This window comes from Protopterus annectens, chromosome 6.part0 (genome assembly GCF_019279795.1).
Source record: "Protopterus annectens isolate FY-2018-M chromosome 6.part0, PAN1.0, whole genome shotgun sequence".
Classification (NCBI taxonomy): domain Eukaryota; kingdom Metazoa; phylum Chordata; order Ceratodontiformes; family Protopteridae; genus Protopterus; species Protopterus annectens.
The window spans coordinates 718,525,413-718,552,449 of NC_056737.1; the positions used below are offsets into that span (position 1 = coordinate 718,525,413).

Below are 27,037 nucleotides of genomic sequence, written 5' to 3' on the forward strand. Positions count from 1 at the left end.
TGTGAAAGTAGCTGGCTCCAAGTCAGACTGTCGAACAGTCATGAGCGGAATCCCACAGGGTTCGGTCCTGGGTCCTCTCCTGTTTGGTATCTACTTCTCTGAAGTCCAGGCCAACATGAAGGGACTCTGGCTGACAAAGTTGGCAGACAATTGCAAGTTGGGAGCTAATATTAACTCCCCAAGTGATGTTGATATCCTACAGAAAGGGCTCACCGAGAGAAACGACTGGTGTCAGAACCATGACCTTAAGCTCAATGCCAAAAAATGTGTCGTCATCCCCTTTGGGAAAAAAAACATTTTCCATGAATTACCACATCGATGGTAGTCCACTGAACACAGAAGGCATTATAAGAGATCTGGGAACACAGGTTGACAGCAACATGTCTTTTGACCACCACATTGCCACTGTGGTCAGAAAGTCCTTCTATGTGGCACATCTCATTACTAAGGGTTTTGGATCCAGGAAGAAAGAGGTCATTGTCTCCCTCTACTCTTCCCTCATTAGGCCAATCATTGAGTACAATGCCCCATTTGGCATGTACCTCACTAAACACCTGCAACAACTGAAGAGGCTGCAAAAGTACCTCACAAAGAGGATCCTCGGCCTTAAACATGTGTCCTATATGGACAGACTCGAAAAACTATAATTATTCTCTGTCTCATATCGCCTACTTAGAGTTGATCTCTGCTTGACTAACAAAGCCATGTCTGACCCAGCTCTGTTAAAAATGCTACATCTAAAGAAATCCCAGTCCCTCCGCACCACATGCTCCAGAGACCTCAACCTCATGACCATAATCAACAGAACATGCTGGAGGGACAGGTTCATAACCCAAAGACTCCCTATGCTATGAAACAAACTTCCCATACATGTCAAGCAGAGCACCTCACTGGCCCTCTTGAAGAGAAATCTTGGCTTTGTATTAGAACATTATCCTACTGCGATTTTTGCGCAGGAATGGGTGTGGCCTACATGACTGACAGAGCAAGACTGTGTGACATTGCATGGAAAACACGGCTGAGTGACAAGCCATGCAGATTATCCACTGACATGGTGAATATTCATTGTTGCACACAAGATGAACATGAAGCAATTTACAATGGCACACTTTGCAAATGTAATTCGTAATCTACAGTTGGTATGAAAACACGCCTTTGTATTGGAACATTACCCCACCAAGGTTTACGTGGAGGAAAAGAATCCATGGAGGATGAAAAACACTACTTTCAAGTAATTGCAACAGTGAATTTCTTCAAGAAATGCCAAATCCCGAACGATAACCCCTGCACCCCGTCTTTCTTTACTGTAATTTTGCACAGTAATTCTGTAAACATATTTCTGGAGATAAAGCAACAAGCAATAATCTGAGGCAGTGGGGTAATAAATACATTGAATAAATGCAATAAGAAAGACCTCACAGAAAGGTTGCCACCAGCACCTTTACAGACCTGTAATTTTAAGTCTGTGTAATAGTTTGTATACATGCAGCGTATTATGTGTCGCACCCCTCACCCTTTAAAAAATTGTAATTTTAAGTGTAATAGTGTACTGCTTTTTATAAATGCAGCATTTTCTGTGTTTGTTTGAATACGTAATAGAATACATCAAAGCTTTTGATCACTGGAAATTGGACTGCTGTCCTGTCACAATCCTCGTACCAGGAAATAAGGGTGAAAAGGGTTTTACTGTAATAATTGCAATGCTTTATCATTTTGCAGATAATGGTCTTCCGATGTTTATGCAAAGCACTTTAAAACGTTATGCTCAGAGTAGTGGGCGGGGTTTGGGGCGGTCTTTGCTACTGCGCATCTGGTGGGGTAATGTTCTAATGTTGTTGTTTGTCTTTCGGCTTTTCCCGGTTAGGGGTCATCACAGCGGAACTCCGGTCCGCTAATGATTGGCAGTAGGTTTTTACGGTGCCAAATTGCCAGTTCGACGTCCAACCTTCAACGAAGGCACGCCTATTCACTCATGTCTTTCGGAACGCCACTCGACCACGGGGAGGACATGCAGACTCCACAAAGAAAGCACTCCCGCACACCAGCTGAGAATCGAACGGGAGAACCTCTTGCTTTGAGGCAACAACGCTACCGCTGCACCACTAAACCGAAATCTTGATGAGTGGATGGTAAACAGAAAATTCACCCAGGGATCACTCCAGTGGCTTTACTCGACAGATGCACTGGGAACTAAGGTCGGGTGGCACGATGCCAGGGTAATCCTATGGGCTAAGCTTGTAAAGGCTCCAGGGCCATTAGCCTAGTACTATTGCTCATTTTCACTTCTTAAAGTTGTGAATGAAACTACGCAGCGTAATAACCCACCGCCTGGCAGATCCCATTATTATAGCTTAAATGTTTACACGCTTTACAACTGGAAGTGGTTATTTCATAAACTGCATTGTCAGGACTAGTGAGCACTGTGTCGTACGCTGTTTAACGATGCCACATTTGTTTCCGTTTTTTTAAGAGACGATATTAAGTTTGTCCTTCTGAGTTCACCGTAATGCGCTTAGCTGAGTAACGCGAGGATTTATTTTGGTAGGTTTGGGAAGTATGAAACGAAGTAGATGGCTACAGAGTTTTTAGTAACGTTGTATGAATATTCTCCGTTATTTTACATATTTGTGGTGATTACATGTTTCGCAGTAACAACTGGCTTGTTACTGGGATGGTAAATTTTCCTCTCTCTCTTTTTTTGCAGTTTATTGTATATTATTTATTAGATTTGAACAGTGAATGACAACAAGTGTTTGATGTTATCCACTTGTCTTAGAAACCAGAGACGGCTGACATATTTCAGCACTACTCGTTTGAGTGAGTTTATTTGAAAACTGTAGTAGGCTATTAAGGAATTGTGAAACTTGCATATTATCAGAAGAATCATATGTTGTGCTGAATCGGTTTCCTTTGATTAATTAATTGGTTTATTTTATGGCTTTATTTGGAAGGTGTATAGGGAGTTGAAAAGGGCAAAGTCTGAAAACCACTGAAAATATAGTGAACATGTGATAAATATTTATCTTAATTTTATTGTGGACGCGTATTTGTAGCTAGAGTTATTCAGTTACAGAACAACACCGTGGTTGCTCTGTGCAAATCAGCAACGAAAAATGTCTTGCAATATCTTCAGATCTTGGTTGTTGCCTTTTCAGCTATATTATATTCAAAGTGATGTGCGCGTGTGTAGGACCAGGTGGCTCTTAAAAACCCATGAGGGATGCAGTATGTGTGTAAGTCATCATAAACAAGGAGGAAATCATAGTTGACCTACAGCTTTGTTTTCTTCTCCCTTATAACAATTCATTCATTATATGTATTCCACGCCTTTTCATCTCTTTCACAAAAATAATCTTCTCAGTTGGTTTCTTCCTTGTGTTCACTAACTAACTTATTTTCAAAAAAAATATCCATTCTTCTGCTTTTACAGTACACCCTCTCATAGGTTAATAGGAGATTACTAGGCTAATAGCTGAAGACCCCTTACAAGCCTAGTTTTATCCAATTTTCTATCCCTAGGAAAAAGAGAAGGGCCAGCAAGCAGGGTTTTGACTATTTTTATAGACTGCCTTTCCATAAGGGACATACATGGGTGCCACCCTAGGAGTGAATTTTCAATTTCCCATGCATAAGGCCAGATTGTGCTTAAAGATGGCCAAGTAAGGACTCTGCTTCAGTCATAGCTTTCAACCTTCCATCTCCAACGTGAGGAACACTAGCCTTCATAATGTGGAACAAATGGGCAAAATGTGGAACACGTACTCCTGGCTTACTAACTACTTCAACCAGAAAGGTCATAAGATAGTTAAAATATGCTGCTTTTACTTATAAAATTATTTTAATGAATTAATATCATTTTTATATTTACCATGAATATCAGTTAAAAAAAATCCTAACACTGTGTGACAGACCCTTTCAATGTGGAACTTTGAGGAACATGAACTTTTTAAGACCCCAAATGAGGTACACTTGAGAAGTATGCTTCGTGTGAATAGGAAGCCTATTCCAGAGGAAGGGGAATTGGTTTTGTATTAGAACATTACCCCACCAGATGCGCAGTAGCAAGGACCGCCCTAACCCTGCCCAGCACTCTGTATATAACGTTTACTTTTAGAAGTGATTTGAATAAACATCGGAAGAAAAATGAGTATGCTAAACATTGTAATTATTTCAATACAAAGCCTTTTCTCCCTTATTTGCTGGTGCCAGGATTGTGACACGAGAGCAGTCCAATTCCCAGTGATCAAAAGCTTTTTATTTATTACATCTTAGACTACATAATTTGGCAGAACGTGTACTTACAAATGCTGTACTGATCCAAACCGATTCCGATCCAAACAGATTTACCTATTCAAATGAATACAGAATATGCTGCATTTATAAAAAAAAAAAAGTATTACACTATTAGACTGTGACTTAGAATTCTTTAAAGGGGAGGGGTGCGAACACACAATATGTTGCATGTATATGAACTATTACACTTAAAATTACAATTCTGTAAAGGTACGCGTGGCAACATTTCTGGGAGGTCTTTTTTAATGAATTTATTTATTGTCTCAGTGCCTCAGAATATTGCTTGTTGCTTTATCTCCAGAAATATTTTTAAAGAAAGGTGGTGGTGGGGGGGTGCAGGGGGGTTACCCTCTGCAAAAGCAATTGCAGCACAAAATTATAGTAAAAGGTGGGGGGTGCAGGGTTTATGGTTCGAGTTTTGGCGTTTCTTGAAGTACATAACTGTTGCAGTTACTTGACAACAGTGTTTTTTCATCCTCCACAGAAGTATGTTTTGCTTCAAGTGCTTTATTTTTGGACCTATAAAGGTTACCTCATGGTCCGGTGGTAACATCTGGCTTTTATACTGGGACACTGCAACACTGTGGGGTGAAAAATGGGAACTTGTGGATACAGCATACATATTGCCCTTCTGACCTGCTTCTTACCCTAGAATACAGTATGTGGTTAAATACAAAGTGAGAAAGCAAGTCCGACACCCAGAACATGCAGTGCTTTCAACAGTGCACTTATAAAAGTAGATAATAAGGATAACTTTATTTAATCTCTGTTTTAGGTTTCGTATAGTAAAAGCTGTGGTAAATCTAATTAAAGATGATACCGTCTGTGTTAAAGGTCAGAGAATAAATATTCACCATGTCACTGAATAATCTGCATGGCTTGTCACTCAGCCATGTTTTCCATGCAGTGTCACATGGGGGTGCCCTGTCAGTCATGTAGGCCACGCCCATTCCTGCACGAAAAGCGTTGTGGGGTAATGTTCTGGAGGCTGAGCTCTCTCATCTCAAAACTGGTGTAACCAGTCAGGAGGAGAAGGTAACCTCACACAACACAATTCCATATCACATAGTCCCACCACATCAGCGAACCAAGCACAAAAATACACAAAAACATACTCGGAGGCTCTAAATAAAAATCTACCTAAGCAACAGAGACCTCCAAAGCAGACATCCAAGCAAACGCTACCTCAAAACAAAACGCACACAAAGTCAGTGTGCCAAGCAGCCACAGCCCTTAAGGCTGAATAACACACCTGATACTCTTGTAATAGGTGACTCTATTGTCAGACACACTGATGTCCCGCTCACCAGGCTGAATAAAGAGAAGGTCATGGTGAGCTGCCTGTCTGGTGCTAGGATCCACCACATAACACAAGCACTCGGGTCACTCCAAAGCAAATACAAATATGACTCAGTCATTGTACATGCTGGTGTGAATGACCTGAGACGTACCTCCCTGGACTACATGAAAAGAGACATAGAGGAGCTCTCTGATCACGTAGCCCAGGCTGGTATGACCCTGACCTTGAGCAGCATCTTACCCTCACCTAGAATGATGCCACAGTACAAAGACAAAATGATCGATTTTAACAATTGGCTAAAATTTTGGTGTCATTCAAAGGGGATCCAGTGTCTGTCAGCCTGGGATGACATGCTCGACAAGCCACGTTGCTTCGCTAGGGACAGCTTGCACCTGTCACCACTGGGCTTTTGGATATTGGCAAAGGCTCTTGCCACTCCCATAGTGCCTTTTTTAGGCAAGGCTCAAAAGTCAAACCCACCCCCATAGACAACACAAGGAACAAGAAACTAAGGGTAATGCTGCTAAACGCCAGAAGTCTTAACCTCAAGATGCACGTACTCGAAGCTCTCCTCAGTATGGAGAACATCGATATCTGTGCAGTGACAGAAACCTGGTTCAAGGCTCTAGAAAGCACCCCAGCACTACCAGGCTATACCTCATATCATGCTTTTCGGCCCCAAAACCCGGACCGAACCACAAAAGGAGGGGGAGTTTCCATATTTATCAAGGATATCCACACCTCCAGGTTAGTGGCATTGCACGAAGTATCGGAGACCATCCATGTGCAACTAACAGTGGGGAAGACTGCTTTTCAGTTTATAGCATCCTACAGACCACCCTCTCAAAGTCGGGAACCCCACTCGGCTTTCCTGAAAACATTGGAGAACATGAAGATCTCTCCGAACACCATTATATTGGGCGACTTCAACTACCCAAACATTGACTGCGAGCACTACTCCAGCCCCAGCACCTTGGCCCAAAGGTTCCTGGAAATTATAAACTCAAATGCTATGGAACAACTAGTCACCACTCCCACAAGAGGGGACAACATACTAGACCTGATCATTACCAACATGGGGACTCTATGCTCCACACCAGAAGTATATCCCTCATTGGTAAGATCGGACCATAAATTAATTTCACTGGATGTCCACATCCCGACCCCAGCCCAGAAAACCACAGTGAAAAACTTCTCAAAAGCAAACCTCTCACTTCTCAAAACCGAAGTGGAATCCTTCAAGGCCCCAGGGCCAGTGGAAACTACGGCCCAAACTGCAGAATCCTATATAAACGCATTCTACGGACATCTCCAGGAATGCATGGATCATGCTATCCCAAACAAAACCAAGACCCAATCATCCAAAGGCAGGCGTCCAGTCTGGTGGACCCCTGCCATAAATAAACTGTACAACAGAAGGAGGAAGCTACTACATGATGGAGCAAAATCCCTAATAGGGAAGGCATCTCTGATCAGTACTAGCAAAAAATTACGATCCCCTCATAAAATCCTCCAAGACCAGCTTCGAGAGAAATATTGCACAGGACACCAAAGACAATCATAAGGCTTTTTTCAGTTATGTTAGAAACCTGGGATGCAACTCCCAGGCTTGTTCTGAGTTGATTCTAAACAACAAAAAATACACTGAACCCACAGACATTGCCAATATCCTGGCAGACAGGTTCAGTGCAAACTTCTCCCCCCAAAAGAGCAAGTATCTATCCCAGCAGAGGGCTGCCTCCCAAACATCTCTGATGCTCAGGTGAAGGCTGCCCTCTCCAAAGCAAAAAAACATTGCTTCCATGGGACCAGATGGCGTCCCAGGTTGCGTCCTACATGAACTCCAAGAGGAACTAATCCCTCAAATAAAACAGCTATACAATCTCAGCCTCACTACAGGATATGTGCTCACAGAATGGCGTACAGCAACAGTGGTCCCACTCCACAAAGGTGGAGCCTCTACGGACCCTGGAAACTATCGCCCCATAAGCCTGACTAGCTTGGTCTGCAAGGCTATGGAGAGGATCATCATGGAGCTCATAAACAAAGACATTGGGGACCTACAGACACTAGATCCTACCCAGTTCAGCTTTGTCAAGGGCAGATCCTGCCTTTTGAACCTGGTTGACTTCTTCGAAACAGTCACCAAAGCCATAGATGAAGGGAAGGTAGTCCACACAGCCTATCTGGACCTTGCAAAGGCATTTGATACAGTACCCCACTCGGGCATCATAGATAAGCTATCCAGCTTAAATATAAACCCCTATGTCACAAGGTGGGTCGCAAACTGGCTCAAAGACAGAACCCACAGAGTGAGAGTTGCTGGAGCCATGTCAGACTCGAAACCGGTCAGAAGTGGCGTCCCACAGGGTTCTGTCCTGGGACCACTCTTGTTCGGTATATACTTTTCCGAGGTACAGGCAAATGTGGGAGGACTATGGCTCACCAAGTTCGCAGACGACTGCAAACTGGGCGCCATAATCAACTCTCCAGCTGACACAAACATCCTTCAAAAAGGTCTCACAGAGACAGATAACTGGTGCCAGCGCCATTGTTTAAAGCTTAAATGCCAAAAAATGTATAGTCATACCCTTTGGCAAAAACAGTGTGCCCACAAATTACCACTTAAGTACAGAGAAAGTTATTGGGGACCCAAGTTGATAGCAATCTCTCCTTTGAAAACCACATTGCCAAAGTGGTTAGAAAGACCTTCTACATAGCCCACCTCATCACGAAGGGTTTCACACCTAGATCAAGAGAGGTAATCATGCCCCTTTATTCATCCCTCATCAGGCCCATCATAGAATACAATGCCCCTTTTGGGATGTACCTTACCCGACACCTGCAGCAATTAGAAAGACCCCAAAAGTATCTCACCAAGAGGATCAAGGGTCTCAAACAGATGCCATATGCTGCTCGGTTAAAAAAAACTCCAGCTCTACTCAGTTGCATACTGCCTACTTAGCTTTGTATGTCGGGCATAGATCGCCTCTGTCAAATCCAGAATTAATGGACATGCTCCACCTCAGTAAATCTAATGTCCTTAGAGCCACACGCTCGAGGGACTTGAACCTCAGCACAGAAATAAATAGAACTTGCTGGAGGGACAGGTTCATAACCCAGAGGCTCCCTTCGCTCTGGAATAGAATTCCAGTTCATGTGAGGCAGAGCACCTCACTGAATCTCTTCAAGAAGAATCTCGATAGGTGGATGGGGGATCGTAGGTTTGTCCCAGGGATTACTCCAGTGTCATTATTAGACAGAGGCACAGTAAACTAAACCTTAAAAAGGGCACAGAATACTCAAATCAAGGGGTGGTGTAAGCCATACAGAATTGGGCTAGTTTTATAATTGCCCCAGGGCAGATAGCCTAGTATGAACCTATGAATTTATAATACAAAGCCGGGTAATCTGTGGGTCACGCATCTGTCTCTTCAGCATGAGCTATTCATGTCAGAGATCAGGTTTAGATCTTTGGAATGGGTAACTTTCATGCAGTTAGTTTTTTTTGAGTATGCATCATTTCTGTCGGGGCTGGGTCAGAGACTGCCTTGTAGGTCAGACACAGATCACTCCTCAGTAATCGGTAGGAAACTGAATACAGTGATAGAGCTTTTAATTGGTCGGCATATGACATGTTAGTTATAGCATGTATTTTTGGTTGAGAAACCTCTAAGGGCATTCCAACTGTTGCAGGTGCCTAGAGAGGTACCTGTCAAAGGGTGCGTTGTACTGGATTATTGGTGTGATGAGGGCTGAGTACAGTGGTACTATGACATCATTAGATCTGGAAGCCATACCCTTACTTATAAGCTGCGCTACATAGATTTCCTTACCACCGTGGGTACATGATGATCAAAGTTTAGATTACTATCCATCTGAATACCCAGATCTCCCAGCACTGGGTTCACTCTTGTGGGGGGGGGTATTGTCAGTGTTGTAATTTGCAGGGTTATTTGATTTTATTATGCACTTTTCCCCATTTAGTTTGAGGCTATTACTCTGACGCAAATCATTAGTCTATATCGGGCCTTTCTGTAGGATATCAGCATTGTCTGGAGAGTCAGTGATTGCCTTCAGCTTGCAGGCATTGGCAGACTTGGTCAGCTAAAGACCATCTACATTTTCCTTGACATTGGAGAAGTGCATTCCAAACAGGAGGGGGCCCAGCACTGAGCAGTGTGGTACTGCACTGGTGACTGGCCTCTTGCTGGATGTGGATTCCCCCAATCTAACAACATGTGTGCTATTCGTGAGCCATTTGGCTATCCATCTGGTGACATAGAGGTTTATGTATAATCCTCAAGCGGGATATTGTATCAAATGCCTTGGCCAGGTCATGGTAGGCAGTATGCACTGTCTTACCCTCATTCATTGCCTTGGTGGCCTTCTCAAAGAAATCATCAAAGTGAGGAGTCAGGACTTGCACTTGATGAAGCCAAACTGGGTTGGGCGTAGAGTATGGAGATTTCATATGTCATTTTTAATCAGGTCCACAGTTATCCTTTCCATAGCCTTGCATATGATGCTAGTCGGACTTATGAGTTGGTAATTTCCTGGGGCAGTTGATCGTCCCCCCCCCACCTTGTGCAGAGGAGTGACTGTTGCAGTCCTCCACTCTACTGGAACAAACCCTGTCTGGAGATGCTAGTTAAACAGAGATCTCAGTGGGTCTGCTAGGTCATGTTTCAAGCTATTTAATTGGCACCATGGGATTCCTTCAGGGCCCATTGATGCCATATATTTCTAGCTGTATAGAGTGCATTGATGACTTGTTCTTTTGTGATAACTGGCAAAGGAAAGGTAGGGGGGTATGTTAGACAAAGGAATGGTAAGGGACATCTTATGAAGAGTGACTGGAGATGATGAGGGGGTGGAGTTTGAACTGAATTTATCGGCCAGCAGGTTTGCTTTTTCTTCTGGCTGAGTTGTTGTGTCTTAGCTTTTCCCGGTTAGGGGTCGCCACAGCGGAACTCCGGTCCGCTAATGATTGGTAGTTGATTTTTATGTGCCGAGTTACCAGCCCTGACGCACAACCTTCAATGAAGGTACGCCCATTCACGCATGTCTCCACGCAGAAAACGCTCTAGCTGAGAATCAAACCGGACAGCATCTTACTGTGAGGCGACAACGCTAGGTAGTGTTACCTACAGCCAACTTAGCACATTAAGTGTTTCCCTTAACCATTCGGATATAACTAAAACAATGCTTTGTGGTTATTCTTTGCTTGGGAAGCTGTTTTAATTTTGTATTTATCTTTTGAATACTTGCCTAGTTCCCTGATTTGCCTGTTGAGACTATTGAGGGATTTTTTTCTGTGTTGAGCTCCCTCCCACCTGTTTCTAGACACATTTTTTTTTTCTTTCTGTTGTATAGTCTATTTATGCCAGGGGTCCACCAAGGTGGCTTATTTTTCTAGTTGGACCTGGGTTTAGTTTGGTTATTTACTGCTATTTCTATGCAATTGTTTGAGGTTGTACAGGGTATTTATGTATACTTCTGCACAGGCCTCGATATTTTCGAGGTTGGGGAGCTTTAAACTTACCTATACTATAACTTGGTAAGGTAATTTGCTTTGGAAAACTGGGTTTTAGGGTTTGATGGGGGGTACTACTGTTTCTTTTATTTCAAAGGAGACCAATTTATGATCCGATCTTGCCAATGAGGGCATTATGATGGGGTGAAATGCTCCCCCATGTTTGTGAGTACTGTTCACACCCATGTGAACCATGATCGAGTCATACTGTTACTTGTGGTTGGGTAACTTAGAGTGTCTGTGTGATCTGGCGAATCCTGGCCCCTGGCAAGCAACTCATTGTAACCTCCTCTTTATTCAACCTGGTGAGGGGGGGGGCATCTGTGTGCCCTCATGATGGAGTCTCCTATGCCCAAGATATTTGAATGTGTGGTGTTTGACTTGGTTTTGTTTGCATGTGGTTTCTGAGGGCAGTTACTTCTCAGTACCTGTGCATATGTGGGTTTGTGCCGAGACCTTATTTAGTGAGGGAAATTATATGCGTGCACTGACCACTTGTTTGTCATTTGATATGTCAGTATACGAGAGTCGTATCTCAATTTTTATGTTCTAACTACATTTCTCACACATTGTGGTGTTTTCAGGATTAAGTGGCTCTCTGTATACATGAAATAGTTGCTGCATTACCTCATGGTGCCATGTCCACAAGACTGGCCACAGAGGTAGTAGGAAAGTGCAAGGCTTGGAGAGCAATCTGGAAAACACAAAAAAGCTTTCAGCCAGCCGCCCCCATTTCAGATAGATTGTTGCAGCACACTTCTGTCACAGGAGTGTGGACAGAAAGCCCTCTTAATGTAAAAATGCTGGTTTTAGAGCTCCGGTGCAGAAAAGTCAAACAATCTAGATACTACTGTCTTGTAAAACTAGCAGCCACTATGTAATTAAGTACTGCAGCAGCAGTGGAAACATTTTAGCTTTGATACTCTACTAAAGTGCGAGAAAGGTAACCATTAAAACAAGGTTCTTATGAAGTACAGTAAAAGTGCAAAATGATACTACTTTTTGTTCATTTAGCAGTGAATAGCTTTAGGTGGAGCAGATTCCGTGTAAATTTTAGGCAAAATAGCCAAACCAAGAGAAGCTCTGAGGAATTTAGCACAAACTCACACAGATACTGGGCTTATATAAAATGAGAAAAAAAACTCCCCCCCCTTTTTTTTTTTTTTTTTTTTTTCTGAAGTTCTGCTCTTGGTTGACATATTTAGGCATTTAAAAGTGGGTATCCTGCTCTGTCTTGGTCTCTTCCTCAGCATTGCACATTATTTTTATTCTGTCTCTTTTTTTAGTAGTGTGAGGGTGAGACTATCTGGCTTTTTACTGCTATCCTGTGAACTTTTTATTCACATTTATTGATTTTATTATGTATAAGGAAGACCAACTGGGTCAAAGGCCCTTCTGTAGGGGCAACCAGTGGAGAAGAGGTTCCATGGTATCTTTGTTGATAACTGTATGCCTTGGCATTGATGGCTGCATAGGAGGCAAACATTTTTGTGTTTGTGGATTCCTCTCCTTGTTCTTTCTGAACTGAAGAACCAGGCAAGGGTGTCTTCTTTCCCCTTTATTTGCATTATATTGGCAAAAGAAAATAAAAAAAAAAACTCAACTTCAGGGATATAATTGGTATGATGATCAAGAAAAGTTGGCTTTATTTGCAGATGTTATTTTGTACCTGATAAAACCAAATAGGGCATTTCAGTGTTGTGGAACATATGGTATGAAGTATTTTCAGGATGCAAAACTAATGAAGATAAAACAAAGGCAATAGCTGTAAAGTATGTACCCACACACAAATTGGTTCAGCAATTCCTATATTTTTGGGGATGTGATAAAATAAAGTACTTGAGCATATAGGTTAAAAAGGATTCTGTTATGGCTTAAGGATATGTGGGAAGAAGCAAACGGAAGATGATATAAAATCTGAGAAACTGGAAGCTCTTTTTTTTATGGAGGGGAAGAGGGCAAGAGTCAAGTGGGATAAGATGATCCTTCCAATAGTACAAGGTGGTTTGGGAGTACTTGATTTGAAGGGTATTTCAGATGTAGCTTTCTGCTTATGGTATGTATAGAAGCCTTAATTCAAAGTGAAAATGGATGACAATGAAAGGGGAGGGGTCTCAAGAAGTAAGGAGAGAGTGGAGTTTTGGCTGCAGATCCTGAAGAACTAAAGAATATTGTATTCATAAAATAGCAGAAAATATTCTAAGAACTAAGCCAACACAGGAATGGCGAAAGGAGATTCTGCCAGTAGAGATGACTGCAGTTAGGGGTACAGAAAATAGGCAAAGGGGTCTGAATCTTACTGGAGAAAATTGCAAAAGGAACCAAGATATTGGGAGCAAAGAACTGGAGAGAAAAATGTAATAGAATGGGAAGAGGGGAAGAACTCATTTGGACTGCAGGCTACATATTGCCTTCCCTATCGAAGATTGATACCTGATACTGGCAAAGAGAAAGGAATAGGGGATCCTAAGAGAAAGACCAGGACTGGTAGAGTTTTCAATAGAATCTAGAACTGAAGCTGCTGTTAAAAATGGATTAGTGGGCCATATAAAAAATTGCATGATAGCTATAGGAATAGCTCAGTGGGAGGTTGGAAAGAATTCGGAAGTGAGACTAGATCAAACGATTCACAAAGAAACCATGCAGGCTATATGTATGGCTCCCAAGTATGCAGGAAAGTCTAGAAGATTTATGATTTTTGCTTGAAACTGTTTGCATAGATATTTTTATATAGACTCCAAATAATTTTTCCTCAGGTGAGCTGCAAATGTTTGAGGTATAATAGGGAAGAAATAGATAACTGGGGAACATGTTTTTGGAAGTTTGAGTTGTCAGACCTTAAAAATTCCCTGCAGACTAATCATTCAGAAATATTGGGTGAGTAAATTGATTTAACTAAGGAAGCGATTTTTGAGCTGTGATACAGAATCTGTTAGAAATACTGGGTAAGCAAGTTGGTGTAACAAAGGAAATGATTTTTGAGCTGTGATACGGAATCAGAATTGCCTAGACATAGTAAGGCTTTGCTGAGTTTATTTCTTGTGGCTGTCAAAGCAATTACTAGAAAATGGAAATCGAAGCCTAAACCAACCGTATTATAAGTAGTGAGTATAGTAACAGAGACAGAAGAACTAAGGTGAGATCTTTAGAAAAGGATAGGAGCAATTTGTGTAGAAAAAATGGAACTGTGTTGTGGAACAACATTTGCAGAATAATGTTTTGAAAGAGGAATGAGGTTTAAGGGAATGCAGAAATTGAACAAGCTATAATGTCTGACAGTTTTGAAAATTATGTGATGTATAATGTTTGCAACTGAATGTCAATGTGATTTGTTTTCATTTATATGCATGTATAATTGTTAATATTGCAAATGATAATTCAATAAATAGCTGTAAAAAGTAAAAGTTGTTCAACAGCAGTCTTTCCAAACTCGTGCATATTATCTAGGTGGTACTTTATTTTCTCTGTAGCATTTTGCACTTGTTCCTGTTCTTGTTCTGTGAGATTCCCCTTGTTTTGTCTGCCCCTTTAAATAATTCTTATTACTTCTTAACCAGATGTTTTTCTTTTATTTCTATCCTATTTTCAAACTCCACTTTCATTTTATTCCACTTACTAGCTGTAACTTCTGGAACACTTTCCATTTTCCCTAATAACTCCCGGATAATTTCCACTACCCATTCCTCAAATTCCCCTCTTTAACAGGTAAGTTGGGAAGCACTAGTGTTTCATCTTTACTTATTACCTTGCACTTTTAATCTTGATAATAATTGGCACATGATCTGAAATAGTTTTTGGATGTGCATCAAAGTTTGCAACTAAATGGGACGTGTTCCTTTAAAGTATAATTAAGTCTAGCCCAGTTATTGTACCTTGGGGGAATAATATGTAAATTCTCCCTGAGATTCTGCTATTGAATTCACCTCATTCATGCTAAACATTTTCATAACATTTCTTTAGAAATAACAATGTTTTCCCTTCTAGCCACCCAGATATATCCTCATTGTTACAAATCAAATTCTAGTCCCAACCTACAAGTAATATTCCCAGCTGAAAGCTGATTATTTCTCCCATTTTTAAATTCCAAAATGGCAGTTTTAGGTGGAATGTAAATGTATGCCTGCATAAGTCCTTATCTCTTGCCAGTAGCCCCTTTTCCCCCTCTTGTCAGTACTGGAGCTCCTTTAACTATCAATGCAAGTACTCCTGTTTTCCTTTGTCTCTGATATTCTGCAGAATATCCATCCTGAAATCCTTTCTTTATCAAATCCACATGCTCATTTCTTTCCAGTTGTGTTTTCTGTAGCACTATTTGCAGTCTGCATTCTTTAATATAATTAAGTATTCCTTTATTTTTGTTTATACTTGTGAGAGCTTTCACATTCCAAGATAATTTGGAATGTGCTGCCACTATGGTAAGGAGTCATTATTCCCAGCTATTGAATATGAAGTTTTTTTTTTTTTTTTTTTTTTAAATGGTTATTTTGAACTTTTGTGATAAATTCACCCATTGAAGTTTGTCAGGTTTTCTGTTGTTCACTTTTTCTTAACACCGGAACCTATGTCACATTTTATAAGACTTTTTTTATTTTAATAAAAACCCTCAAACACAAAGTCCCATAACCTATTAACTTAATACAAATACACAGTACTATGAACATTTTCAAATAATGTTTAACCTTCCTAATAGGAGCATTTTATGCCAAATGGACAGCTGGTAACACTGTTCTTAATTAACCTGAATTTGAGGTTATCCATGGTAAGACGCATGTTATTGCCTGTGCTCTTACTTGCACTACTGTCTCTCTTTTAATCTATATTCCCCATCTCCCCTGTGAAAACTACTTGTATACTTTCAGAAATCATTAACCTTTAGCCTTGAAGGCACCATTGTTCTCTTTTTATTGTCTTATTATTAGCTTGCCTCCATGGAAAGGTGGAAGAAATGTAGTCCTCTGCTGCAGCCTGAAAGAAAAGCTGAAACATTTATTGCCAAAGAGAAACTTTTTGTTATAGTTGGTATTCTCATATTTACTTGATTCCACTTAAAATGTATGAGATTAAGCTAGTGGTCATAATCCAGATGTTCATTTATCCAAAAGTAATAGAAAACATATCCGCTCTACATATTTTATGATCTGTGTACTTTGTACCCCATCCCCCACCTCAACAACCAAAAATTACAGCTTAGTAACTTCAAAAGTCCTTTTGTCTAGTTTCCCTTCTCTTTTTGCACTGTAACGCTTACTTTTCTTAACAAAAAAGAGAAGAGAAAGAAGAAAAATGAATCTGTTTAATTATTTTATCACATAGAAGCACAGCTAAGGTACATTACTATAAAATATGCAATTTATATTCTGAAAAATTTAGTAGAAATACTGTTAAAGAAATTGTTTTACAATTGATTCATAGGTTGTTGTTAGGCTAATGACCTAGTGGGGCTTTTCTAAGCCTGGTCGGGTTTTTCCAAAGGAATAGTAATGAGACAGAGAGCCAGGCATTTACAAGCTAATTCAGGCCATAACAGACATGGGTGCCAGGTCCAGTGTAAGTTTTCTATTCCCCATCCATCAGTCTAGGTTGCACTTAAACTGGGTAATAGATGAACTCATCTTCACATGGATGGGAAACCTGTTGCCTAGGAGTGGCAGTCTCTGGGACACACCTGTTTCTCCAGTATGTTCTGTTTAATTCTGGTACTCTTTGACTTATGAATATTTAAGAGATTCATAAGTATGGGGGGGGGGGTTTGCAGATGCCTTGTAAACCATGCTTAGATCACCCCTCGGCAATTTATAGGAGAGTGAGTAGAGGGAAAGTGCTTTAAGACGCTCCAAGTGAGGCAGGTTTGTTATCCCTTGTATCCTTTTTGTAAGGAACCTCTGAGGTCACTCTAGTTGCTGCATATGCTTGATCAGGTATATACCAAAGAGAGCACTGTACTCTGCGATTGGTCTGATAAGGGCGGAGTACAGTGGGATAAGATGTCATGCCCTTACTTATAAGTTGTGTAATATAAAAGGATTTCCTCACCACTGTGGCCATGTGGTGGTCAAAACTAAGGCTACTGTCTATGTGCATACCCAGATCTCTGTCCACTGGGTTGACTCTTAAGGGTGCATTATTACTGTGATAATTAGCCAGGATGGTTGACTTCCCAAAGGGTACAGTTATGTACTTCTTAGCATAGAGTTTAAGACCTATCTTTGGCACTATTTATTCAGTGATGGGTCTTGAAGATTGCTAGTGTCTGCAGGGGAGTCTAATAACCCCCAGCTTGCAATCATCTGTAGATATAGTCAGCCGTAAATCTTCAGCATTTGCTTCCATGTCAGAGAAATAGATGCCATAAAGGAGTGGGCCCAGTGTGGAGCCATGGGGGACTCTGCTAGTGACTGGCCTCTTGGTGGAGGTGACCTCGCCGGTTTTGACCTCCGGGGCCTTGTCTTAGTGAGCCAGTTGGCTGTCCATGAGGTAATACAAGGGTTCATACCTAAATTAGTCAGCTTGTCTATAATGCCTGAGTTTGGATATTGTATCAAAAACCTTGGCCAGGTCAAGGTAAGCTGTGTGCACAGTCTTGCCTCCATCCAGTACTTTGGTGACTGTCTCAAAAAGTCCACCAGATATATTGGGCATGCCCTTCATTTAACAAAGCCCAACTGTGATGGGTCCACTATTTGCATGAACTGTGTCCTCATTTATTATGTCCATGATTCTTTCCATGACCTTACATATGAGGTTGGTAAGACATATGGGTCTGTAGTTAGCTGGATCAGTGGTTGGACCTTCTTTTTCATTTTCTTCCCTCCCCTTAGAGTCCTTCCAGACATTAATGACACGAAGTGAGGCAAATCCTTTTCATTTCCTAACAAGTTTAACAAAGTCAACAAAAATCCACTGTCTCCCCTTATTCTTATACAGCCATATTTCACAAATACAACCAATGCTTTGCAGTCTCACATGTATTCAATAATTTCCATGTTTCTGGTCTTTCTCTTCGTTTCCATCTTCCAACTCCAGATTCTGGTTCAGTTCCACAGTACTCCTGATTCTTTTGGTCAACTCCAGTGCTTGTGTCTCAAGCATTTTCCTTTGGGATAGTGGAAAAGTTTTCACTGGCAAAGTCTCTCCATTTGCTTCATTTATCGTAAGAATGAGAAGCAGAGTCCTCTTCTGTTTGATCATTTTTTTGTTGGACAAACTTTTGCCTTTCCTCCTTTGCCTGTTTGCATAAAAAAAATGACTCCTCCTCCAAGAAAAATATTCTCAAAAGACAGTAGGGTACAGTAGCTTGAATCTCATACCTGTCTCTCTTGACATTTCCTGATTACTGGAAAAATGTTTCTTTCTATACTGCTTGCTACATTGAATAATCACTCTCCATAAACACTCTTGTCTCCAACTTTTAATACTTTGCCCTTTGCAATAGTTTTGTCAGGATCAACTATTTCTGCTGGTAGGTTTGCATCTTTACTAATAAAGGTCTTGGCAGCTTTCTCATGGCCATATTTGGAACATACACACTGTGTGCCCTTTTGATTAATGGTTCCTGTTGTGGAATACTAGTCCTGTTGCTTATTTATGTGTTTGTAAAATTAATACATTTTGCTCCTCCTAGCTTTCTCTGGCACAGCAGAAAGTCTCAGATTTTCCCTATGTGCTGTGTCCTCTAATTCTACCATTATTTTGAAACCAGTCTCGTAATCCTTTTCTTCATTTCAACCTCTGAATTTTTTTTTTTTTTTTTTTTTTTTTTGCAATTTTATCAACTCATCCTAATATCCATTTAAAGCTTCTTCCATTTTTGCCACCTTTTGTTGTTTGCGTTGATATACTTGAGTGTTTCATTTATTTTAATCAACTCTGAGCACATTTGACTTTTTTCCTCTTACTGAAAGCCATGTCTTGCACCAATTTTGGAGCTTGAACTACTTTTTGCTGAAAAGCTGCAGGATTCTTCCTAGTAAGTGTTTTTCTCTTCACCTTTTCTAGTTGGTTTTCTTTCAGGTTTAGTTTCTTTGCAGGCATCAGGCAGTGTACTTACAGTTACTGAATTTTACTCAAGCTGACTATCACTGGCTGTTTCTCATTTTCTGTTATCACTCTGGGAGAGCTGAAGTTAATCTATTGATCAGTGTGCAGCTGTCCTGGAAGTCATTGTCAGTTCTGTTCTCAACCAAAGGAAAGTAGGTGGTCTTTCTGGTCATCTAGGATGCTTACTTTTCATATCCAGGTTATCAGGAAATGCTGGAGGTTTCTTTGTTTATGAGCAGGAGACCGTTGCTACCAGTTCTTGACTCTTCCCACTTACTGTTACTTCAGCTTCCGAGGTGTTCACCAAATGTATAACTGCTAGAACATCTGACCATAAGTTGCACAGAGCCGAGCCAAGATTTTGTTCTGCTTGGACAAAAGGCTCCTAACCACCCCATGTTTTCAGAACCTTGTTTCAATGTAGGAGCCTCTATTAAAGTTTTCACTCTCAGGGAGTAATTGCAAAGTCTAGTTAGATCACACCCTATGCTTATTTTCATCGGCTGCTTAGTAACACCATTGGCACACAAGGCATGACTTCCTTCTCGCAGGATTCAGTTTCTGAATACCAGCAAACAGTTCTGTTTTTTTGTGTCAAGACACTGTCGCCAGGATGCTGCCATTTCCATGGTACCCTATTCAAAGTATCAAACAAGTCCAGCAGTCCTAATTGTTGGGTCCCTTGTCCCATCTGAAATTAATTTGAATTTTAAAAGTTTGCAAAAGCACCTGTGATGAGGGAGGAATCTGCTCAACCTCACAGAGGACAATCGCTCTACATGTATATTTGTGTCAATCACCACAGACATTTTTGCTCTAGGTTGAGTGGATTATTGCAGGGGTAAACTGTTCAAGGTGTCTAACCCCCATCAGAGGCAAGTCCACTCATCCTCATCCTGGAGGTAAGGACAGTCCTCCTGACTATTCAAGACTTTCAAAATTTTCTGTCCCAGGGTGCGATGGCTGTCCACTACAGCAGCACGGCAGTGGTATGCTGCTTCAACAGACAGAGGGAACTCATTCTTACTTTGTGTGGAGAAGCTGTTTGAGATTGGGAAAATGATGCACCATCCATTCACTTAGTAGTATTGTCTATATTCTGGAGAAGGCCAACTTTCTCGCACAGTTTAGCTTATCTGCTGTCCAGTAATGTTTCGCAAGTGGGTCCATCAGCTGTTTGGTGGTATAGGATAATTTCTGTTAATGAGGTGTATCTTGCTGTGGCTTTTTCCCTCCTCAGGAAATGTCAGATGAAGCAGCCTATTTTTCTAAAAATCTACCACTGGGGGAGATTTTGTGGATGCTCTGGTCCAGACATGGTCCCATGGACTCCTTTACACATTACCCTGTTTCTTGTGAAGACATTCATAAGCAAATTAAATGACTCAAATTAAAGATTTTTCTCGTAACTTTTTCTGGCCTCAGAGGTTATGGTTTCATCTGCTACTGCCTCACCCGATGGAGCAGCTGGTTCCACCTTTTCTCGATCAACATGCAAGCTGTAAGTGAAGATTGTTTCAGTTTGGCTAGCCACTTGGTTATCCCACTTCCAGTAGTGGTTAGAAACACTTTCTCTCTTCTAGAATACTATAGGTTGTCTTTTCTTAGGGCTCAAACGTGCACAAAACTTACAAAGATAAATTGATGTAATAATACATCTGGGCCCCAGCAGAAGTTGACTATCACTTTTAATTTCTAATCCCATGTTTTCTTGAGTATCTAGCCCAGATTTTCAGTTCTGGACTTGAACCTTTTTCTGTTAAAGTCCACCAAACAGCCATATCTAATTTCCACTTAAGTCACTGATTGATTGTTAATCCTTGGCTTCTTTGAGTGTATATTTAAAGCCTTTCTTAAAGGTTCATTACCACAACCATCTTAAAGGATCATTTCCTCCTAGGGATCTGTACTTTGTGTGGGAAAAGCTAACTTTGCCTCATTTGAATCTGCAACTCCTACAGAATTGAAACTTTTTTTTTTTTCCTGGAAGGCTCTTTCTGGAGAACTTTACTTTGGCAAAGAGGATTTCTGAAGTGCAGGCTTTATAAGCTGATCCTCCTTGTTTGATCTTTCATCAAAAATTGGGGTTTTCCCTACATACTAATGCTTCCTTTTGTTAGAATCTGCAAAATCAAAACTCAACAAATACATTATTTTTTTCTAGGTTTCTTTAAATACTGTAGCCATGAAAAATGCATCTTTCACTGAATAGGTATGTACCGTTGGTTAAGATTTGTATCCACAAGCGTAGGTCTAGCAGAAGTGAATCGCTGCTTGTCTGTTTCTGTAATAAAAAAAAAAATGTTTGCAGAATGTTTAAGCTCACCTAAGCCAAATGGTGCTCACTGAGTAACTGACAGAATTCAGTTTTGCTGTGACAAGTATAATTTGCATGTACAGTTTTCCTTCATATCCAAAGTCTAAATTTACAGGAGCACTTAAATCATCCCAAGTTGCTTTCCAAAATTCTCTTCTGGATGTTGTTTGAGCAACACCTCCCAGTTATTCTCTCAACACTTCTACAAAGCACTAAGTTGGGTATGGTATCAAATTCCAACGCTTTCTTTACAGCCACCATTAAAATGAGTATACTTTTTTATAAGGGAAACCATCCAGGAGGCTTAGATGAAATTCTGTGTTGCTGTTACTGAAGACATACCTGATCTTAACAGGTATGGAAGCACAACTAAAGACTTGGAGCATGTCCATCCTTGGTAACATTACTCTGTCTCCTAGACCCTCCATTTCACACTGAGCTAGTTAGAGGAAAGGCTCTGAGCCAACTGATCTGTTATATATAACATTAAGTATTCTGTTTTTTGCTTATTTCTGAGTTATTTATAGCACTTTTTTATTGTCTGCATATACTTTGCTAGCTAGTTTTCACTGTGAGGTATTAACTAGAAATTTTCTATAATTGTTAAGCATGTGGTTGGGTTTGTTCTGATTTTTAACTTGTTATTGTGTATCATATAACTTGCTTGCAGTTAAAGGTTCAAGGAGACTCTAGAGAATGCTTTTATCTGTTTAAACATTTCTGCAGTTTTTTTCTACCTAAGTAGTGTTGGTAGTGTAGCATTGTCCATATTCAGGCTTGTGTTTTGGGCCTAGTTTGTTAGTAGTGGCTGTGTGTCTGAGCACGTTCCAGGCCATCACAGCTTAGCCAAAGCCAGTATAGCATTTCAGTGAGAGTGAATTGTTTGTGGTCATTGGCTGACTGGGGTTGCCTGGACTACGGCTTGGAGTAAGCACCTCATTGGTTCTTTCAAGCTTTTTTTTTTTTTTTTTTTTTTAAAGTTGTTTCAGGTTTCAACTTCGTTAATTTGAGAGTGTTTCTGCCATTTCACACTGAGCTAATCGGAGGAAGTCTGAGGAAGGGCTCTGAGCCAACTAATCTGTGATTAAGTATCCTGTTTTTTTCTTATTTCTGAGTTATTTATATCACTCTTATTGTCTGCATATACCTTGCTAGCTAGTTTTCACTGTGAGGTATTAACTAGAAATTTTCTACAATTGTTAAACATCTGGTTGGGTTTGTTTGTTCTCATTTTGTTTCCCACCCTTTCTCCCTGTTGGTATCCTGTTTTTTATACTTGGTGGCTTTGCAGTTGCCCCTACTGTAAATTTAATCTGGGACACTCCTCCCAGTCTAGTGTCATTACCGCTTTCTACTTAATCCAGGGAGAACATTTGAGAAGGCCAATCCAGTTAGTTTCTGCTCCTCCTTTCCCCTTTCAGCTTTACAAAAATGTTTTTTGTAAGCACATTTCCTGCCTTTCCTGTAAGTTGTCTAGTCCAGATACAGATTTGCTGTATCCAGGACTGTTTGTAAGCTTCTGAGCCCCCAAGCTTTTCTGTGTTGGAGGGAAGCCTTCTAGCTTAAATTTGTTTCTTAGAACTAGCCAGTTTTGTAGTTTCAGCACTCTGTTCAGAACTCATTACAAGCACTAAATAACCACAAGCAAATCACCCTAGACATCCACATCCCACCCCCCCCCTCAGGGAAACCACCGTAAAAAATTTCTCCAAAGCCAACTTTGCACTTCTTAAGACAGAAGTGACAAACTTCACGACACCCATGCTGACGGACAATAGAGGTATGACTGCTGAATCCTATACAGTTGCACTTTATAAGCCCTTGCATGAGTGCATGGATCGTGCAATCCTTAACGGAACCAAGATGCTATCCTCCCAAAAAGGAAGATAATCTGGTGGTCACCTGCCATAAACAAATTCTACAACAGAAGAAAGAAACTGTTGCAAAAGAGAGTAAAATCCCATGATTGGATGAACTCCGTGGTCGGCCTCAGTAAGAAGCTGAGATCCCTCATAAAATCCTCCAAAGGTAGTTACGAAAACAAAATCACCACTGATTATAGACAACCACAAAGCATTCTATAGCTATGTCAAGAATCTCAATGGCAACACTCAGATCTGATCTGAGTTACAGCGCAATGGCACTATAAATATACAGAACCAACTGATATTGCCAACATCCTGGCAGATAGGTTCAGTGCTAACCTTACCCCTCTCTCATCCCCTAAGGGGCCCATCTCTATATCAGAAGAATGCAAAGTTCCTGTAATCACGGCTGCACAGGTAAAAAAAACACTCTCCAAAGCCAAAAACACAGCATCCGTGGGACTTGACAACATCCCAGGCTGCGTTTTACATAAACTACAAAACAAACTGGCACCCCACCAAGTACCATGTTCAATCATAGCCTCACCTCTGGCTTTGTGCCTACTGAATGACGCACAGCAACTGTTATCCCACTTCACAAAGGTAGAGCCACCACGGACCCTGGGAACTACTGCCCCATTAGCCTAATGAGCCTGGTCTGCAAGGGTATGGAACGTATCCTCATGGAACTTATAAACAATGGCATTGGTAATCTCCAAACTCTGGACCCTACCCAGTTCGGGTTTGTAAAAGGCAGATCATGTCTCCTAAACCTGATAGAATTATTTGAAGCGGTCACCAAAGCCATAGATGAGGGTAAGGTGGTTCACACAGTCGATCTAGATCTCGCCAAGGCTTTCAACACCATCCCCCACTCTGGAATTATAGATAAACTCACTAAACTAGGTATAAATACCTATGTCATAAGATAGGTTGCCAACTGGCTCACTGACAGAACCCACACTGTTAAAGTAGCAGACTCTAAATCCAGCTTCAGACAAGTGGAGTACCACAGGGGTCAGTCTTGGGCCCTCTCCTGTTAGCCTGTACTTCAGAGAATTAGATACCAAACACAGAAGGTCTTTGGCTAACAAAGTTTGCAGATGACTGCAAACTAGCAGCCATGTTCAAAACTCCTAACGATGTGGACATCCTACAAAAGGGCCTCACTGAGACAGATGCCTGGTGTCAAAGCCATGGCCTCAAGCTCAATGCCAAAAAGTGCATAGTCATCCCTTTTGGTAAAAACTCTGTACCCATGAACTACCACGTAGGCGGTAGTCTACTTAACACCGAAAGTGTGATAAAAGACCTTGGGACACAGGTGGACAGTAGTCTCTCCTTTGATAATGTAATCGCCACAGTAGTCAGGAAATCCTTCTACATGGCACACCATCACAAAAGATTTCTCATCCAGGAAAAAAAGAGGTCATTGTTCCCCTGTACTCATCACTCATTACACCCATTATAGAGTACAACGTCCCTTTTGATGTGTACCTCACAAGACCTCCTCTACAACAACTGGAAAGGCCACAGAAATACCTCCACAAAGAGGATTACTGGCCTCAAACAGATGCCCTATGCAGACAGTCTCACAAAAACTCCAGCTTTAGTCTGTCACATATTGCCTACTCAGAGGCGATCTCTGCCTAACATACAAAGCTATGTCAGACCCAGAGCTGTTGGACATGCTCCACTTAAAGAAATCCCAATCCTTCTGAGCTACACACTCTAGGGACCTAAACCTTGTCACCACAATAAACAGAACATGCTGGAGGGATAGATTCCTGTCCCAGAGACTTCCCATACTCTGGAACAAACTACCTAGCTATCTGTATCAAACAAAGCTCCTCATTAGTACTCTTCAAGAAAAATCTTGATTGGATGGGAGATGGGAAATTCACCCGGGAATCGCCTCTGTGGCTCTGCTTGGCAGGGGCACAGGAAAATAATTTTCTTGGGTGGCAAAAGCCAGGGTACGGTTTGTCTGGGCTTTATATAGGCCGTAGGGCCAATAGCCTAGTACCTACCTATGAACCTATGCTGCATTAGGTCTACAGACATGAAAATGTTTTCTCCATTCTGCAGGGTTCTTGGCAAATCTGGAGTAGAACTGTACCATGGTACATTCAGGATAAGGGGAGGGACAAAGGAAGAATGGGAAAGTTTGATTTGATGATCTGTCATACGCCTCCTGACCTTCCTCTTGCTTAGGCTATGGATGTACCTGCTTTTCCAGTTCTCTCATTATAGTAAATGCATAGTTTTCATAAGTACATGTCCAGCGTCATTATAGTAATATATAACTTTGTATACATGTGTCTAAATGCATACATACACACCCATATATGTTTGTATATGTGTGTAGATATTTTTACACTTCACTTTGTCAGCAAAATGAAATGCCAACAATGTGAACTGCATTATCAGTTTACACAGTTCATTCTGTTGACAGTTCACTTTTTTTAATAGTTCATTTTGCAGACACGGGTAAATGGGTTGGTGTTGGCTTGTGTGTGTGGGTTAGATTTAGAGTAGGGCTTATGTAAGGGGATAAGCTCAGACACACATGCACAAAAAGTGTCTTGTGTTGTGGTGGTTTTATGGAAAATATTTCCCTAAAGTAAGGGACAAGATTAACGTTGGCATGAATTAGTAAGGTAGTGCAAGGTGTGCCCATGTGAAAAACTGACTGGATGAAATTTGTAGAGTTTGTGGTTTTATCTTGGTATTTTTTATGGTCAGTTTAATTTTAAAAATATATTTTGAGATTAGTTTAATGTGTACTTTGGGTGTTTGTATTTTGAGTTAGTCATTTTAATGTCTTGTCATTATGTGCTGCTGGTATTATGTTACATTGGAATTGTTAGATGTAATCCTATACACATGAATATATGTTATACTTACTAAGAAACCAGCATGACATCCGTTATGAAGTTGCAGCATTCCTTGCTAGTTGTGAAACCACCTTCACTTAGATTGCTGGTGTCTCAGTGTGCCTCCAGGAATCTTGAAACTAAATGAACTCCCTATGTTCAGGAAAAAGTTACTAAACTAATTTAAGTATTTTAAGTGCAACTGCTTGAATGATGCAGGATAAGCTCCAAGAGACACTTGGTTGACATCTTAGCAAAATTCTGTTGATTTAGGAGTTAACTGTGGTTGTGGTAGCGTTGTCTCCTCACAGTAAGACGCTGTGGGTGTACCTTCATTGAAGGTTGTGCGTCAGGCCTGGCAAGCCGGTACGTAAAAATCAACTGCCAATCATTAGTGGACCGGAGTTCCGCTGTGGCGACCCCTAACCGGGAAAAGCCGAAAGACACAAACTGTGGTTTTTGTATATTAGTCACATAAGGTACAATTCATATAAGGTAAAACTATTGCTGCTCCAAATTACACTTTAGTAGATGTACTTGTTGGTCTAGACTTGGTTCTCATACTACAAATGGTAAGTTACTGTATGTATTTTTGCTTTGTGCTGTATTTCACTTTTTACTTGTTTATATTTTATAATATAAACACACTATCCTGGTACTGATTCATAGATCAGTACTAGGCTAACTGCCCCGTGGGCCATTTTAAGCCTAGCCAATTACCCCATGTGAGAATCAAACCCTGCACATTGTATCTGTAAGGTAAATACCTTGACCATTAACTATTATGCCAAACTCCTTCCACATCCTTGTACA

At 40.9% G+C, this 27,037-nt stretch overlaps 1 protein-coding gene across 1 annotated transcript in view; it reads left to right on the plus strand.

The window, feature by feature from the left end:
* The first annotated feature begins 2,557 nt into the window (after nucleotides 1–2,557).
* CGRRF1 (cell growth regulator with ring finger domain 1) overlaps nucleotides 2,558–27,037 on the plus strand; it is a 401,211-nt gene continuing 376,731 nt past the window's right edge. The window contains exon 1 of the mRNA XM_044074403.1: nucleotides 2,558–2,674. Within this exon, the coding sequence (XP_043930338.1) occupies nucleotides 2,571–2,674 (104 nt within the window). The 5' untranslated portion in view covers nucleotides 2,558–2,570. The remainder of the gene's footprint in view (nucleotides 2,675–27,037) is intronic.